This window comes from Nilaparvata lugens, chromosome 1, assembly GCF_014356525.2.
Source record: "Nilaparvata lugens isolate BPH chromosome 1, ASM1435652v1, whole genome shotgun sequence".
NCBI lineage: Eukaryota > Metazoa > Arthropoda > Insecta > Hemiptera > Delphacidae > Nilaparvata > Nilaparvata lugens.
Genome location: NC_052504.1, coordinates 87,478,422 through 87,495,014, shown reverse-complemented (window position 1 = coordinate 87,495,014; position 16,593 = coordinate 87,478,422). Strand labels below are relative to the sequence as shown.

The 16,593-nt window shown below is 33.7% G+C and overlaps 1 protein-coding gene across 2 annotated transcripts; it reads left to right on the top strand.

Annotated features, from left to right (window-relative positions):
- Window positions 1-1,846: 1,846 nt before the first annotated feature.
- LOC111050538 (homeobox protein Nkx-2.4) lies at window positions 1,847-15,211 on the top strand. 2 transcript variants are annotated; one of them, XM_039419506.1, is made up of 4 exons: window positions 1,847-2,499; window positions 5,462-6,041; window positions 8,383-8,480; window positions 13,761-15,211. In XM_039419506.1, exons 2-4 carry the CDS (start codon window positions 5,504-5,506, stop codon window positions 14,103-14,105), a joined length of 981 nt encoding a protein of 326 aa, XP_039275440.1. In that variant the 5' UTR covers window positions 1,847-2,499; window positions 5,462-5,503; the 3' UTR covers window positions 14,106-15,211. The 2 variants fall into 2 exon arrangements, with proteins under 2 accessions (XP_039275440.1, XP_022192571.2); XM_022336879.2 differs by having other exon boundaries at window positions 1,848-2,499; window positions 5,455-6,041.
- The last annotated feature ends 1,382 nt before the right edge of the window (window positions 15,212-16,593 follow it).

The following is a 16,593-nucleotide window of genomic DNA, read 5'->3' as shown; positions in this document are numbered from 1 at the left end:
AGCAATAAATCTTGAAATTGTTCTGTACTTCTCTCCTTGTTATTGGAACACTGGAATAACAATCATTCTCATTCCGATATCCGGCTTACTGTTAGTTGTTGAGTATGTTATCTCAAGCTAGCCATGGAATAGTAAGTCTACAGCATTTTATGAGTTGACATAAAGTTATTTGTAATTTATTGGTAATAGTGAAACTTGCCGCTACAAGCCTACGCTTCCCATTGGTCGACTCCCCGGAACCGCCCAACGCTTCTGATTGGTCTTATGCAAGTAACTCAAAATGAATTCTTTTCTTGTAGCCTACTGAGTCGATCATGCAGTTTTGAAAATTGAGTGTGGCTGCGTTATCTAATTTTTTAGTATCTCATCATCATCATCATCATCATCGCATTATCATAATCTATTTGATGTTAAAAATGAATAACCTTATCATTTGGACTCTAATAATAACATTGAAATTTAGGAGAGATACAGTTTTGGGGTGATCCTGTTTCGATTCTTCAACAATCATCGACTTATATTACGTGTTTTTTTTGAATCAATAAATGAATATATAAGCAACTTGTATGAATAAATAAATATATAAAATAATCAGGCTAGATGAATACTTTTTAAATGATGTATCAGATAATAATTAGATGATTCTAGTTACTACCGTACTGTATTTGATGAATATATTATAAATATGTATTTATTTATACATTAGTCTGTAGTCTTTCTGTAGTACAGAAATACTGTATTTTCACAGAAAGACTCTTCTATTTTTAAGAGAAAAATGTCAAGTCTAATCTCTTATAGGATAGGCCTGCAATAAATCATCGTTTACAATATTATAAATATTCATTCATTTTGTAGTCTCTCTGTATTAATAATCTATTTAGGAGAAGATATTATCTAATATAATATGCTAACAACAAAAATAATATACGTAGGTATACCTAATAGAAATAGAAATTAATTACACGGAAAAACAGAATAACTGTGCTCGCAAAATACACCTTTTTAATAATTAAATAATAATTCTATAACAGTTTATAATTATAATGATATTACAGTATGTACAATATACGTACAATAGACATCAATACTCCAAGTTTTGATGTCATATTAATAAGATATTAATAATCCATGAAATTTCCGAAATAGAGCATTGACGCCCTGGATAACCAAATCTGTTTATTATTTAATAATGGTTTTCACCCTCGGCTCAGATTGCCTTCTGTTAGAGGAAGGATCGTCTTGCTGGCAGGCCTAGTCTACTATTTATCGATGCATTAGAGGGCAATTACGGCCAGGATTAAATGCTTTCAGGGAAGTTGTCCAAGGGAAGCTGAGGGGATATCGGCGACGTCATTATTATCGACAACATCATCATCATCATCAACAACATCATGATGATCATCATCTTCGATATCATCATCACCACTATATTCCCTCAATATGAATGGAAGGAGAACAAACGGTAGAGGGGGAAAGGTGGATGTAAAAAATACGGAAAGGTTTATGTGTGTGTGTGTGTGTGTTTTTGGTTGTGATTTCGGCGTTTTGGAAGAGAGAAGCGGGTCGAAGGAGAGGTTTTGTGTGTGTGTGAGAGAGAGAGTGTGAGTGTGAAGTAGTGAGAGAGTAAGTTTGTGGCTTTAATAGAGGGGCGAGCGGGCAAGGAAATGAGAGGATGAGGAAGACGAGGTGGATGTGGAAGAGGAGGAGGAGGAGGAGGAGGAGGAGGAGAAGGAGGATGATTGACTGATAGGATAGGCGTGCCTTTGAATTCGGCTGATAAGGAGAGGGGGAAGTTTTTGGTGTCTGGTGTTCTTTTGCGATGGACCAAATCACAGGAGTTTGGTCATTTTTCAACCAGTCGACGCGAAGTGAGTAAGGAAATCTATTGTGATAAGAGTTTGTTATCAGTGTCTCAATTTATATAGTATTGCTTCGTATTGTATATCTTTTTCCTTCAAACGTAGGGTAACGCGAAAAAATGTTAAAAACTCTAAAACATATCAGCTAGTTATTGATTATCTTAAAATTATACCTAAATTTCAAGTATAAGTAGTTTATTAAATTCTATCCTGGTTTCTAAATCAAATGTAAAGAAAATTCAAAGATTTTTTGATAAAAGTTGAGGGAAACGCATAGAGCTTCAGAAAAAGTGTTGAGAACTACGATGAAAAACTATTAGTAGTTAACTATCTCGATATTTTTGCAAACATTCATACCTCACCCAAGAACTTCAAGATTGGATTTTAGAACTTATTATTCTTCTTGCATTGAAATCATTCGATATAGTATCTATAATAATCAACATATTTATTAATATCCGAATCACCGTCTGAAAATTCATCCTGTTTGTTAGGTAGATTGTCTTATAGATATTGAAAAGTTTTGGGGACACTTTGACACCAGTGACTCAGGATTGTACGTTCTGTCAATAAATTGTTGAAAAGTATAGGAAGGATGGAGAACTAAAACTTTGGCTCAATCACAAGATTTTCGTGAGTGGTGAGTTATATATATATTTTTTTCTTATTGATAAGTTAGTGAATATTTTGGAATTGGAATGTTTCTCATTTTCTTGCTAAAGATTGACGTGGAAACAATTACTACAATTCAAAGATTTATACAACTTATTCCAAGATTCGAAAAATGCCTATTTATTGCGAATCTCTAAATTGACGTTAAGCATGAATGGGAAATTAGCAATATCAAGTTTTGACTTCCTAATCAAATATTTCAATGGAATATTCATTGTATCTTTATTCTTCAATATCTATATATAAAGTCAATCATACATTCTTCAAAAATTGATCAAAGTTCATCGGATTTCAAGGCGAATTTCGGGTTTTAAAATGATCTTCAACTTGGTGCTACACTTTGCCACATAATGAACTATTTACAATATTAAAAGCACTCTTAACACTGTAAAACTAATTGGCGATAAGTCAAGTTATCTGATTCATTGACCAGTCTTTCGAAATTACCTTTTTCAAACAAGAGAATGGATTTGATTAGTCTATGTAAATCTGCTTTCAACTTCGTCTTTAAATAGAGATCACATTTCTGAAGCTAGCTGACAGAGATAGTAAATTAAAGATAAGAAACGATAAGATAAGGCTACTAAATTATTGAATTATTCATTCTTTTGTTTTATTTTTTGAATTGAGCAAATTTATAATATAATAAACAACATTACTGTGTTTAAAAGACATAAACCTCAAATTGTAAATTGTATGTTTACCATTAGACAACCAAATCCAATTTAATTGAAAGAATAAGACGATGTGGTAGGTTTTACCATGAAACCTGGTACTGAATTATGAATTAATTTTCGAATAAATAAAAGTGGTATTGACAATATCAAAGTCTTATTCTTTCAATTATGGAGAAATACCACAACATCTCATACCATACAATCAAATTATTTAAATCCAATTTAATTGATTGATAATTACTGTCAATCAGTTTTGATTGAACCGGAATTTCTTTCACTTGTCAATGAATATAAACTTTTATTATTGAATTATTTCATATTACTTCTCTCTCGGAAGTCTTCTTCTGACTTCCACGGCTTAGGCATGATTGCCTGTTCCGGTCTTTTGAAAATTGAAGTCTCTCTCGGAAATGTGTTTCCTAATTTTTCCTAATGGAATCAATGATTTGAAAGTTTATTCCATTGAGATTTTTATTTCATCGTTTCTTAGGATGCTCACCCCCTCACACTAAGGCACTTTCCTCAAGAACTTCCATCAATTTTTGGGGGGACTTGCCATCTATAGTGAGGTTCACGTTATAAAGGCAGTAAAGAAAGATATAGGATAATAACACTGCCTTGCCAATGTCTTCTATAGAGGATAGCCGCTGATACCGGTATATCTGATGTAATATGAAGTGTACATTCTTGTTTAAAATAATAAATTATATTTTATTCGTTAAAAGAATATATTTTCCAATGATTGAATAATCAATTTTCATTATTTAGATAGAATTCTCTATCAATTATTTCTATTTCTATATTGTGAAAAAACGATCTGGATCTCACTTTAGCCTCATGACGGCACTCTCTCGTGTGGCTTCTTGTCCTGTAGCTCAAATCGTAAACTTGGAAATTGGAAAAATCTGTGATTTTTCTTATCAACTTTACTTATTTTTAACTAAGTAAAAGTAAGTTGTAAATTCCCATCTCGCCTGAATGTATACTTTAGACCACAAATGGTCCTCACGACTGTCATACTTCAGACGAGACCGACAATTCAACGTGCCCAACCGATAACACGGGAGTGACCTGACTAAAAACTTGTGTTCATAGTATGATTTGTGTTAGAAGTATTAAGTATATACTGTATACTGATGATGGGGGAAAATATATTTCTGTAGACATATTAAGTGAGTCCGTTCCTTTTTCTTAAAATGAGTACAAAACATTGGTGCATGGGTGCAAACAATGAGGTCATACATTATTCAAATTCAGTAATCTTGATTTCAGTTTCATCATATTTCAAGGAAAAACCTTTGGGTAACCGATTAAGCAGGCCATACATTATTCAAATATAGTAATCTTGATTTCAGTTTCATCATATTTCAAGGAGAAACCCTTAGGTAACCAAGCAGGTCATACAGTATTCAAATACACGAATCTTGAATTCAGTTTCATCATATCTCAAGGACTTCAGTATAACCTGTTTCAACATACTGTACTGCGTCTTTTTCAAAACGAAATAAGCGCTCTCCTCTTAAAAAATAGTTCTAATTTATTGCTTTACTCCATTATTCAAGTGTTAATATTGTTTTTCTACACAGTGATCACGTGCCGTTGTATGGTTATTGATGTTAGTTAAAGTTGGAATGATAATTCAAAAGTATCATTCACTTCAATATTCATCCATTAATGTATTTCCGAATCCACAATAGATCAATTACTGTACAAAACTCTTGTATATTATTACTTGAATTTTGATCGAAGGAACTAATAAATAACAGCTAATTGTTAGATGAACTGTAACTAGTTCGCAAGTTTGAAATTAGCTAGCTCCAATATTTCTCTCGACGTAGCAGTGGTCTTACGACAAAATACATAATTAATCGATCCCTGAGATGAATGATTAGTGATTTTTATTTATTTATTCGAATAGTTTCTCATAATCATCCCTCTAACTCATTACCCGCGCACAAGCCTAAGAGATTATGTGGGCATCATCCTCAGTTTGACACGACATGTTTCGACGTATTAATGCCATTTTCAAGTATATATGTCGTGAGTTGAAGAATAATGTTTTGAAAAGGGTATTTTAATTCCAAGTTTCAAGTTTCAAGTTTTATTGCTTACATCAGCGATACAACAAAATAAAAAACATGCTATCAGATACCTATAACTAACAATTTGAAGATACTAACTCTTTCTCGAAGATATTTCCAGATCAAATAATTTGTTTGGTTGGCTAATTAAATGTGTATTTCTTGACTCCAGATTTGAGGCTATGAGTTGCGAGTAATCGCGAAGAGCTCGAAAATGCTGTCAAGTCACACAATCGCCTACCAACAGCTGGACTACCACAACGGCTTCAGTCGTCCGCCGGACTCCTGTCAATCGAGTCAGACTCACTTCTCCATCAGGGACATCCTGAACCTGGTGGGCCAATGCACAGAGGAGAGCGGAGGAGTCAGCATGCTGGAGGCATCTCTGTTTCCGGACGATCCCCAAAACCAAGCAGGGTTCTGGTACGAGACTGTGCCGAGAGTCGAGAAAACAGTGGAAGGTTTCACTTCCTGGGAGCATGCTGAGGCTGGATACTATGTGGAGCAGTTCCCGTTCGGGTCGACTGGAGTCAAGTTGAATCAGTTGCCGAGTCATATGTCTCCCAGTCAAGTGCCGAGTCAGATGTCTCCGAGTCATCATGTCGAGTCATGTCGGGACCGGAGTCAGGTACCGAGTCAACTACCCTGCGAGGGTCAAATGGCCATGACCGGTATGACGTCACGCCATGTTCATAGTCTGAGTCACTTGTCGCCTCCCTTCAACGACTCAGATGCCACCAGCCATCAGCCAAGTGAGTAGGAATTGTTCATTATTAGTAATATAATAAAATTACGATCAAGAATTTCAAGATTGAGTAAGGCTAGCTTCACACACTGATTTTCGTTTGATACTTTGCCGTCCATATAAATTCTATTGGCTTAAGCAGATGATTTCAAACAGATGATGTTTGTCAAGCTCCTTTTAATCTGATAGAATTCATAAGGATGACAAAAAAATATCGTACGAACAAAAATCGACGTGTGTGTGTGTGTGTGTGTGTGTGTGTGTGTGTGTGTGGTGTGTGTGTGTGTGTGGTGTGTGTGTGTGTGTGTGTGTGTGTGTGTGCAGTGATTAAGAGTATTGAGTAAAATTTTGCAGATGGCCAATATTGCAGATTGAGTAAATCTCTCAAAAGTTATGTGGTACTTTCTACAAAGGTTTAAAATAAGTTTTCCAACCCCTTAAACAAGTTCAAAGAAGATTGTTCTTCACAAATTAGTTGAGTGGCTCTTAAGAAACGCTTTTTACTTTCCTTGCCCTATTACCATAGGTAAGGAAACTATTGCTTTCCGAGAAAAATTAAGGTTCCCCAATATTTCTAAATTCCTACGTTTCAAGGTTTCCTGAGTCCAAAAAAGTGGTTTTTGGATATTGGTCTGTATGTGTGTGTGTATGAGTGTATGTGTGTCTGTGTACACGATATCTCATCTCCCAATAATTAACGTGATGACTTGAAATTTGGAACTTAAGGTCCTTACAATATAAGGATCCGACACGAACAATTTCGATCAAATACAATTCAAGATGGCGGCTAGAATGGCGAAAATGCTGTCTTTTGGTTTTTGCTATTTTCTCGAAAACGGCTTCAACGATCTTGATAAAATTTATACCTACCTGAAATAGTCATCGATAAGCTCTATCAACTGCCACAAGTCCCATATCTGTGAAAATTTCAGGAGATCCGCCCCATCTATGCAAAGTTTGATTTCAGATTCCCAATTGTATCAGGTTTCAGATACAATTTGAACAAAAAATTTCAAGTGGAAAAGATTGAGCATGAAAATCTCTACAATTAGTGTTCAGTAACATTTTCACCTAAAATTGAAAATAAGCTCTAAATTCGAGAAAATGTGATTATTCAATTGCAAATTATTGTTGATTCTATTAAATCATTCACTATGAAGAGATAGAAGACCTCGTGTGTCTCCAGCGTTATTGGCCTGTCACCAGCTGGCTCAGATCTTTGAATAGTAGACTTGAGATGCGCATGAACAGTAGCGTCAGGTGATCAATTTTCATAACGTCAAGAAAAGTTATGTGAGTGCGCCACACCAGATTTTTATTATTGAGGAGCTTTTCGAACACACCGACATTGATTTCTGAAGAGTGCTTAAAAATAATTCTTAGGAATATGCTATTGTTATGAATATACCGACGAACTGTTTGCTGTGATGAAATCTCTCTATTTTTATTTTGAGTATGCAGAATGTATGTATGTATAATGCTCACCAGATGACTTTGTCAATAACCTGTAACTGTTCACGGCAATAGAAACATTTTGTACTTGAATTTTAAGATCAGGGGCCTGTTTTATGATTGAACGAGCGTTAGCGAGCTCTACTTATGACAAGTTACGAAATCAACCCAAATCGTTGTTCGTCTGTATGTTTGGTTTATGATATCATATAATATCAATATAATAGTATAATATCTGTATATTATAATAGAGAAACAATAGCCTAAACTTGCGCTATTGTTTCTCTATGATAATATACAAATATTATACTATTATATCATGTGGTTTATGGTATACGCTATGGTTATATATGGTATATGATAATTATCATATAATATCAATATAATAGTATAATATCTGTATATTATCATAGAGAAACAATAGCATAAACTTACGCTATTGTTTCTCTATGATATTATATAAGCCAGGTTCTGGCTTAGTCCATTTGTAGCAGTACAATGTTATTATCATAATTCACAATAGAACTCTATTCAGTTGATGCAAAATAATGAATCATCTTATAGACTCTACAGTATATTGAAGAAATAATTTCTTGAGTAACTAGAAAGTTTAATGACTTTAATTATTCATATCAAGCAAAGTGGAACATAAAATATCAACCCATAGCGTGGAAAAGGAACAATAATTGTCTATAACAATGGTATTACTAATTCATACCACAGAGAAAATAAATTTCCCATCACATCATGCCCTATTTCTTTTGTAAGACATTGATTCATTTTTCCCATTGTAGCCTATAATATGTAATATTCAAGACTTAAGATATTTTGTATATATTATGTAGAAACTGTTAATTATTCATTCACATCAATAAAATTCTTTAATTTATTTTCAGAACCCAACGTCCTAGCACAACTACCAAAAGCTAGAAAGGTCACATCTAACAAGCCCAAATCAAGATCCAAAAGGAAACCCAGGATCTTATTCACACAGGTATGTTGCAATGTTCAGTACTAACAATAATAGCCTACAAATATTGTAATAAATATAAATATGAATCTGAGTACCCTTTTAAAATTATTTCATCACATCATATTTCGGCTATATAATGCCATTGTACTCAGATTCATATTTAAAAGTACTTCAATAATTGAAGTTTATTCTAATCATCATTAAAACATACAAAAAGTGTTCTTGTACCTAATAGAGCTACAAACTTCGTGAGTGGTTTCCTTAAAAAACAAGATGAAGAAAAACGTTCCAGTAAACATGAGTCTTGAAATGCATTGTTACCGAGATATTGATAGCGGAAAATTGCAAATGTTGCTCTAAATTCATAATTTTATATAACTTTCTGACGTTTTCATGAGGGTGCAGAAATGATCAAATCTTAAGCCGCGTTTACACCAAAGTTATAAACAAAATGTAAATAACATACAGAAAGAAGTACATGAGCAAACCTTGCAATTTTCAACATATTCGTTCAACATATGTTTTGATGTTTACATGAGTTTGTGGATTTGAGTGAAATTTTCAATATTTTTTTGCAATTGTGAAGGAAGAGTTTTGTTTGGATTCGTATTTGGAAATTGATCAATCTAATAGATTCAAAATTGTAGTAGATACATTTTTTTGACTCAAAATTGTGTACAAATTATCATTTAAGTTACGTAAGTAGCATAACCTTTAGACTGTGTATTCCAAATTAAGGTTTGAAGCAGTTTTGGGCAAATGCCTGTTGTTTTTACCTGAATTGTATTTGCATATGAATAAATAAATAAATAAATAAATAAATTTTTTAATCCTTATAGATTCTATTAGGATGAACATAACTTATCATACACATGATGAACATATGTTTTTGTCAAGTTCCGTTTAATCTAATAGGATTTATAAGGATTGAGTTAATAACATTTTGTTAATAACTTTGGTGTAAACGCAGCTTTATGTAAATCAGCTTGGAAATCGAATAAGTATGTAACTTAATTGATTGTTGATATAATTGGAAAAATATGCCAAAATAGTTATTTGTGCAACTAGTGCGCAAAGTGACAGTTTGCTGCATCGAAAGAAACGTTTACGCCCGAGCCGTAGGCGAGGGCGGAATGGTTTCTTGAGTGCAGCAAACGAACTTTGCGCACGTATTTCACATTAAATTTTTCCTACAGTTACCATTGAATATGAAAAGTGGGTAATTATGGGTAAAATTGCCTGAATAATGTAGTAGTGTTTGAATGGCGGGGGGCAGCTGTGTGGTGTGTGCTGTGGTGGCACTGTGCTGTCATTGTCCTCCATTATAATATATACTTAATAATTAGCGCGTTGTGCTTCGTTACACCTCTGCTCACTATAGCAGCCACAGCAGTCACTGTTACCAACTTAATTTTGATTTTGCTGCACTGGTGCTCCATATAACCTACTAACTATTTTGCGTTGTCATGCTGCAAATCTGGAGTACGCAAAGTACTCACTTTGCGCACTAGTGCGGAAAAGTGAATCTTTGCAGCCTGCAATCAGTGCACAAATGGTCACTTTTCAGGGTATCTGTAGGAAAACGTTATTTTCAATCAAAACGTCGTATAACTACGAATCCATTTCACTTAATTTCGAGGTATTTTCAATCAAAGGAAATTGTAGATAGTTCAATTCTTAATAGAACATGATCAGGTTCTTATTTGTCTGAAACGTACTCAAACCTTACGATTTTGGTATTTTATTGATCAAAGCAGAGCTTTTTCAATTGTGCTATATTTTTGTCTCTTCTGTCTCATTTGAATCCTGATTGATGAGGATTGGTTTTAGGCAAAAAAGTAACTGAATATTTTTCATTCAGAACTATTATCTTGATTCAGAACAGTTAAACGATTCATTCCCATATCAACAATCTCAACAATCATTTTGTTTTTCCACTTACTATTTTTCTTCTACATAGTGGCTGAACTTACCGAAGTGAAACTTTGCACAATAATTTGAGACAACTAGATGGAGCCACAAAAAATTAGGACAAATATTCAAATTTATGAGACAGAATGGCGGCCGTTTAAATTGTATTTATATTAAAAACAAAAAACCGTTAATTTTACAAAATACTACAAGAATAGCATAACTTATTCTATAAAATATATAGAATTTCTCTAAATAGTTTAAGTGAATTTCTCTCTGACATATCTTACTAGTTACTTTCCTTGCCCTATCACCATAGGTAAGGAAAGTATTGCTTTCCAAAAAAAAATTAAGTTACCATAATTTCAAGTTTTCTATACGTTTCAAGGTCCCCTGAGTCCAAAAACATGATTTTTGGGTGTTGGTCTGTGTGTATGTCTGTGAACACGATAACTCCATTCCCAATCAACCGATTGACTTGAAATTTTAAACTTAAGATCCTTATACCATGAGGATCCGACAATAAGAAATTCAATAAAATTCTAATCAAGATGGCGGAAAAATAGGCGAATAATTAATAGAAAAACCATGTTTTTCACGGTTTTCTCGAAAACGGCTCTAACGATTTTCTTCAAATTTATACAATGGATAGCTATTTATAAGCTCTATCAACTGACATGAGTCTCATTTCTGGGAAAATTGCAGGAGATCCGTAATATTCTTGAGAAAAATGGCGGATAAACACTAAAAACCATGTTTTTCACGGTTTTCTCGAAAACGGCTCCATCGATTTTCTTCAAATTTATACCATGGATAGCTATTCATGAGCCCCATCAACTGACATGAGTCTTATTTCTGGGAAAATTGCAGGAGCTCCGTAATATTTTTGAGAAAAATGTCGGATAATTACTAAAAAACCATGTTTTTCACGATTTTCTTAAAAATGACTTGACCGATTTTTTCAAATTCATACCCTGTATAGTTATTTATCAGCTCTATCAACTGGCATGAGTCTCCATTCTGGGAAACTAATGGGGGTCCACCCCATCCTTGAGAAATGGACTTTGTAACCTCCTTCTTGTGTATGAGGTAGGTAGGTAGAGCAGTTCATAAAAATCTGGTGTGGTACACTCACACAACTTTCCTTGCTCATTGATCTATAAGCCTCATTCTTAAAAGAGGGTAATTTCGGGGAATAACATTATGCCGATAGGCGGCTAAATAGTTAAAACTATGATTATACTATTGTTATTGTTTTCAGAGGGTACATTTTCCTTTGTTTGAATTTTATTATGAAATTTGAGGATTTTTTAAAAGTTGTCAAAACAGCTGTTCTACAAATAAAATATCGACATGTGTGTTCTTTTGAATAAACTGCTCTACCTACCTACCTCACGCACGAGAAGGAGGAAAAATCACAAAAACATTCGTAGAACAGCTGTTTTTACACTATTACTCTATTAGTTACTGTAATTGGCTGATCTCCATCCATTTCTCTGCGCTGCATATTCCTCCAAGTCTGAAGTAAATTTGCACGAACTATAATGAGGGTAATGAGGTGGAATCAGAGGAAAATAGAGTATGCTAGTCGAGAGTTGGAAAAATAAACCTATTTGTGCCTTAATTGAACAATACTCACAATGGAGATGGACAAGTAGCGCGGCCCCATCTCCCATCCATAACCCAATAATTCCTATCATATTCTACAAATTATGGACAAAATTACAAATTTCATCTCTTTATCATTATAATAATTATAATTAAGATAATGAGAAGCTTCCATGATTTCTCAGAATGTCTTGAAGTTTTGAGATATATCTAAAATGTAATAACCGATTGTGCCAATACAAAATGAAAATAGAAAATGAATATACAATTTAATTGTTCTTCAATCAGTAATATTATAATGGTAATGTCTATAAGGAGGTCCACGTTATAATGGCAGTGAAGAAAGATGGGATAACAGGGTTGCCGACTCTCTATATCTGACTCCATTTTGCCACAGACTACTAAAACACAGCTGATAAACTAAAATTAAAACAAGTAAACAAGGGTGAAAGATAATAAAACAAATACATAAATGGGAGAACTATTGACTAATGTATGCTTACAATGTTATGATAAAACTAAATTCGTAGTGTTGTATTGGTTGAAATGAATCTGGTCATTTAAACTATACTGGGAATTTTCCTCAATTACTCTTGTTATTTCTTTTGAATTTAGTTTTATCATAACATTGTAAGCATACATTAGTCAATAGTTTTTTCATTTACATATTTGTTTTATTATCTTCCACCCTTGTTTACTTGGTTCTTATTTTGCACTGAAAGTAAATTTTGTTATCATGGCGAGTCTGTTGCTTAAGCCGCCATTTTGTGACACCGTTGAGTGGGAGGAGACTGTCTAGCTGGGCCAATGGCAGACGTTCATGCCATTGACCAATAGCAGTACTCGCCTATTAGTATAAATTCTGCTGCTCTTGTACTCGTATTTAGTTTTAGTTTATCAGAGATTGTCAATGGTGTAATAACCGATACCGGTATTTCTAAGTATCAATAAATCTGTGGTTTTTTGACAATTTCTTAGTCTTTTTCATTCAATATGAATAATTACCACAATATCAACTTCTCAACTACACAAAAAGTTTTATTCTCATACACACCTGAAATCTTGGCGGCTAATTTTAAAAGCTTTGATACAAGAATCTTGAACTAAACCAACAGAAATTAAGTTATTCGGTGGTAATTCTATTCCAATTTCTCTTAAAAATAATAGCAAAATTGAAATTGTATTTATAATAAATTAACTTGATTTTAATGGAAATAATTCTGGAATAACCTTTCGTTATAACTACCAGTAACCTATATAGTTAGGTTAACTGGAACTGAAGCATGTTTTGAGTTTGTGCGAAGTTTAGGATGGTCAAAATTATCGATTTGAAAAAATAAATTTCAGGTATAATATTCGTGCTTCTCATACGGCAAAATCTAAACATTATTCCATTAATTCAAAAATATTTTTTTTAATCAATTAACTTATATGACTTGTCTACTCAAGTAACCTATTTTGTTAGAATGAAAAAAAAAAACATGGCGGCTGTAGATTGTTCGTTTACATCAGTCACTGTTACAAGTGGAAAAAAATATTCTGGAAAACTGTCTACATTGCAAAGCTTTTCCTCTTCTATTCAAACATTTATTCTTTATTCTTTATCGATTCATACAACAAGTACATCGAAAATGATAGGGAGAAAAAATAAATTTAATATTATTAAAAAATGATAATTTTTAAATTTAGATGCTTCAAAACCAAACATAGAAGGAAAATTTAAAATTTCACATTATTAATATTTATTATTTTGATATCTTATTGCAATATTCTAATTTTCAGTCACAAGTGTTCGAGTTGGAGCACAGATTCAAACAGCAGCGCTATCTGTCAGCACCAGAGCGAGAGCAGATGGCGCAGTCCATCAACCTGTCTCCTACTCAGGTGAAAATCTGGTTCCAGAACAGACGCTACAAGAGTAAGCGAATGAGAGGCTTTGCAGACCACGATTTCTGTGCTCTGTCGATGAACGGAAGAGGTAGACATAAGTTCAAGGCAAATCACACCGCTAATTATGATAGTAGTACTGCATTGTTATATCAGTCAGTATCAGTGAAACCTCAGAGCTTCCCTGTTAACGGGCAGAGCTTTCCAGCTCAGCTGGGCTTCAACCAACAGGCTATGTGAAGACAATACCTTTGTGAAATTACTAGAAACTCAGATTCCAGAAGCTATAATTATACAGGTCAAAAGTCAGGAATAATGAAATGTTTCCATGAATAAGCTATATTTTAACAAGCTTTTGTGGCTAACAGCAAAATGTTTGTGAGATTACCAGAAATTCAAATTTTGGAAGCTACAGTTGTGAAGGTCAAAAGTCAGGAATAGTGAAATATTTCCATGAATAAGTAAGTTATGGTACCAACAACCATTCTCAGACATTCAACAAGTGGCAGATTCGTTGAGGTCATTCACCTAACCCCAAGAATGAATCAGCCACCTGTTGAATGTATGAAAAATCTATAGATTTTTGGATCCAGCTCCACTCCCTAAGGGTTTTTCTCGAAATCTGAGGGTTGGAATATTTCAAGCTCCCCTTTCTCCATGCATTCCCATGGAGAACATGATGCTGGATCAGTTAAGTCACAAGATAGTTAAGTCAAGAAGAAGCTTTAATGTGGCTAACAAAAAATCTAACATTCTGTCATATGATCGAATATAATGTTAATCGAACATAATGACCAATTTGGGCCAGAATCTTACAAAATTGTCAATACATTTGAGAAAAGAACGATCAACCAAAAATTCAAATTAGAACTAGTCAACTAGATATAATCGAAAGCTTCTTGAACCGTTAAGAACATTATCTACAAAGGAAGTTTACAGTTTTTTAAACCAAATTTCACCTCCACATGAAACCTGCTAAAAAAATTGAGGAAAAATTAAATAGTAAAATAATTTATGCTGTGCAAACCTGCGATAAGCATTCATTTTTACTATGCATTGTTAGAGAGTTATAAGCCTTGAAAAAGTGGATGAAAACCTGTTATTTGAACAATTTCACACTTTCAAGAGTGAATATCTCTCGAAAACTTTCGGAAATATCAGATACGGAACAAAAATTGTAAAGAAATTGTCAAGCTACATTTTGAATTGTTAGTAATGCCGTTTTTCTCCCAAGATGTTATAGGCGTGTAAGCAAAAGACTGAAAAAAATCATTATTCCTAGAACAAGGGGTAAGAGTTGGGATTTCAGAAAAATATGATCACCTTCTAACTGGTCTCAACAAAGCTGCAAAGTCAAAAATTATGTTTAAAACATTCCCTCCAAATTCCTTCATCAATAAATTAGTCTATTACATCACATTAGGTTGCGGGGCAGTCAACTCTGAACCTGGTATGCCTTGAACATGTCTATTGTTGCAAAGCTGAAGATTTCAAACTCAGCACTAAATATTCTGCAACAGTCTTGGTAAAATGCGTAGAATTGTGTGATTATCTTTTCCTTAATAGCCTACTGTAGGCCTACTGTACTTCTAGTTATATCCATAATGTTGAAGTTTATAAAGATATTGCGGCTATGATAACACACCGTGTCCCACGAAGAGGTTTCCACGTTTAATTTTATATTTCGTGCCCATTCATGCACCGAACTTTCTCAAATTTCACACAGTTTACAAAGTAGGTTCTTGAAATATTCTCAGGAAATTTCAGCTCCCTAACCTAAATTTGAATGAATTGGTAAAATTTTCAATATGCCGCCATTTTATTTGCTTTTTGTTTCAAAAGATAAGTAGGTGGTGAAAGCGGGAAAGTTTCTCAGAAATAATTAAAATTATTTTTACAATTGTCAAACGTACTCGGAAGAGCGTATTTTGGCCTCTCAGGAGTTTCGAAGTCAAGGATAGCGGCTGAATGGTGTTCCACCATATGCTATCAATAGCTAGGATCAACAAAAACAAAATACAGAACGATCATTGGAAAATTAATCAACTGCAAGCCACATGATTATAAATAGTGAAAATGACAACCTTGCCTCGAATAATCCAAGCAGTGTTTCATTACAGCCTTTCTAGAGGCAATCAGCTGCTTAAGTTTGAAATAATTCAGTCAAATATCTTGTAAATTGCCAGCCTTCAGCATACAATTTGGTACACAATGCATACCATGCAGCCGCTCTCCTAACTTTAAAATTCCTTGGAGACCAAAATACGATCTTCCGACTACTTTTGCCATTTGGAAGAATAATTTCAATTATTTCTGAGAAACTTCCTCGCTTTCACCACCTACTTATCTTTTGAAACACAAAAGTTTCTAGCATGTCGAAAATTTCATGTTTTCTGCTGGAAATGTCTCGACACTGACGAACTTAATCATCAATTTAAAAATAACCATAAGACGGATAAAAATGATCCAGACACCAATAGAAAGGAGACATTCTCCTCGTTGAATTGATATAAAATTATTACGCATTACAACGCCCCATTATTTTGAGAGAAGTGATATTCAAAAGAAAAACAAATCTATGCGATGTTTCCAATTTTATCATAAAAGTTAAATTTCCTTTTAATCCTCCAACCCTGAAGCTTTTTTTAGTACTACTAGGATATCGAAGATGATACTCTACATCAAATTTTGACGTTGAATTGGAAATTTGAGAAAGTTGCAATTTTAC

Bases quoted from the DNA above. Each gene is read 5' to 3' on its own strand.
- LOC111050538 (XM_039419506.1), top strand. From the start codon at position 5,504: ATGCTGTCAAGTCACACAATCGCCTACCAACAGCTGGACTACCACAAC. The intron at 6,042-8,382 runs GTGAGTAGGAAT...ATTTATTTTCAG, and splicing joins TGCCACCAGCCATCAGCCAA to AACCCAACGTCCTAGCACAA. The intron at 8,481-13,760 runs GTATGTTGCAAT...TCTAATTTTCAG, and splicing joins CCAGGATCTTATTCACACAG to TCACAAGTGTTCGAGTTGGA.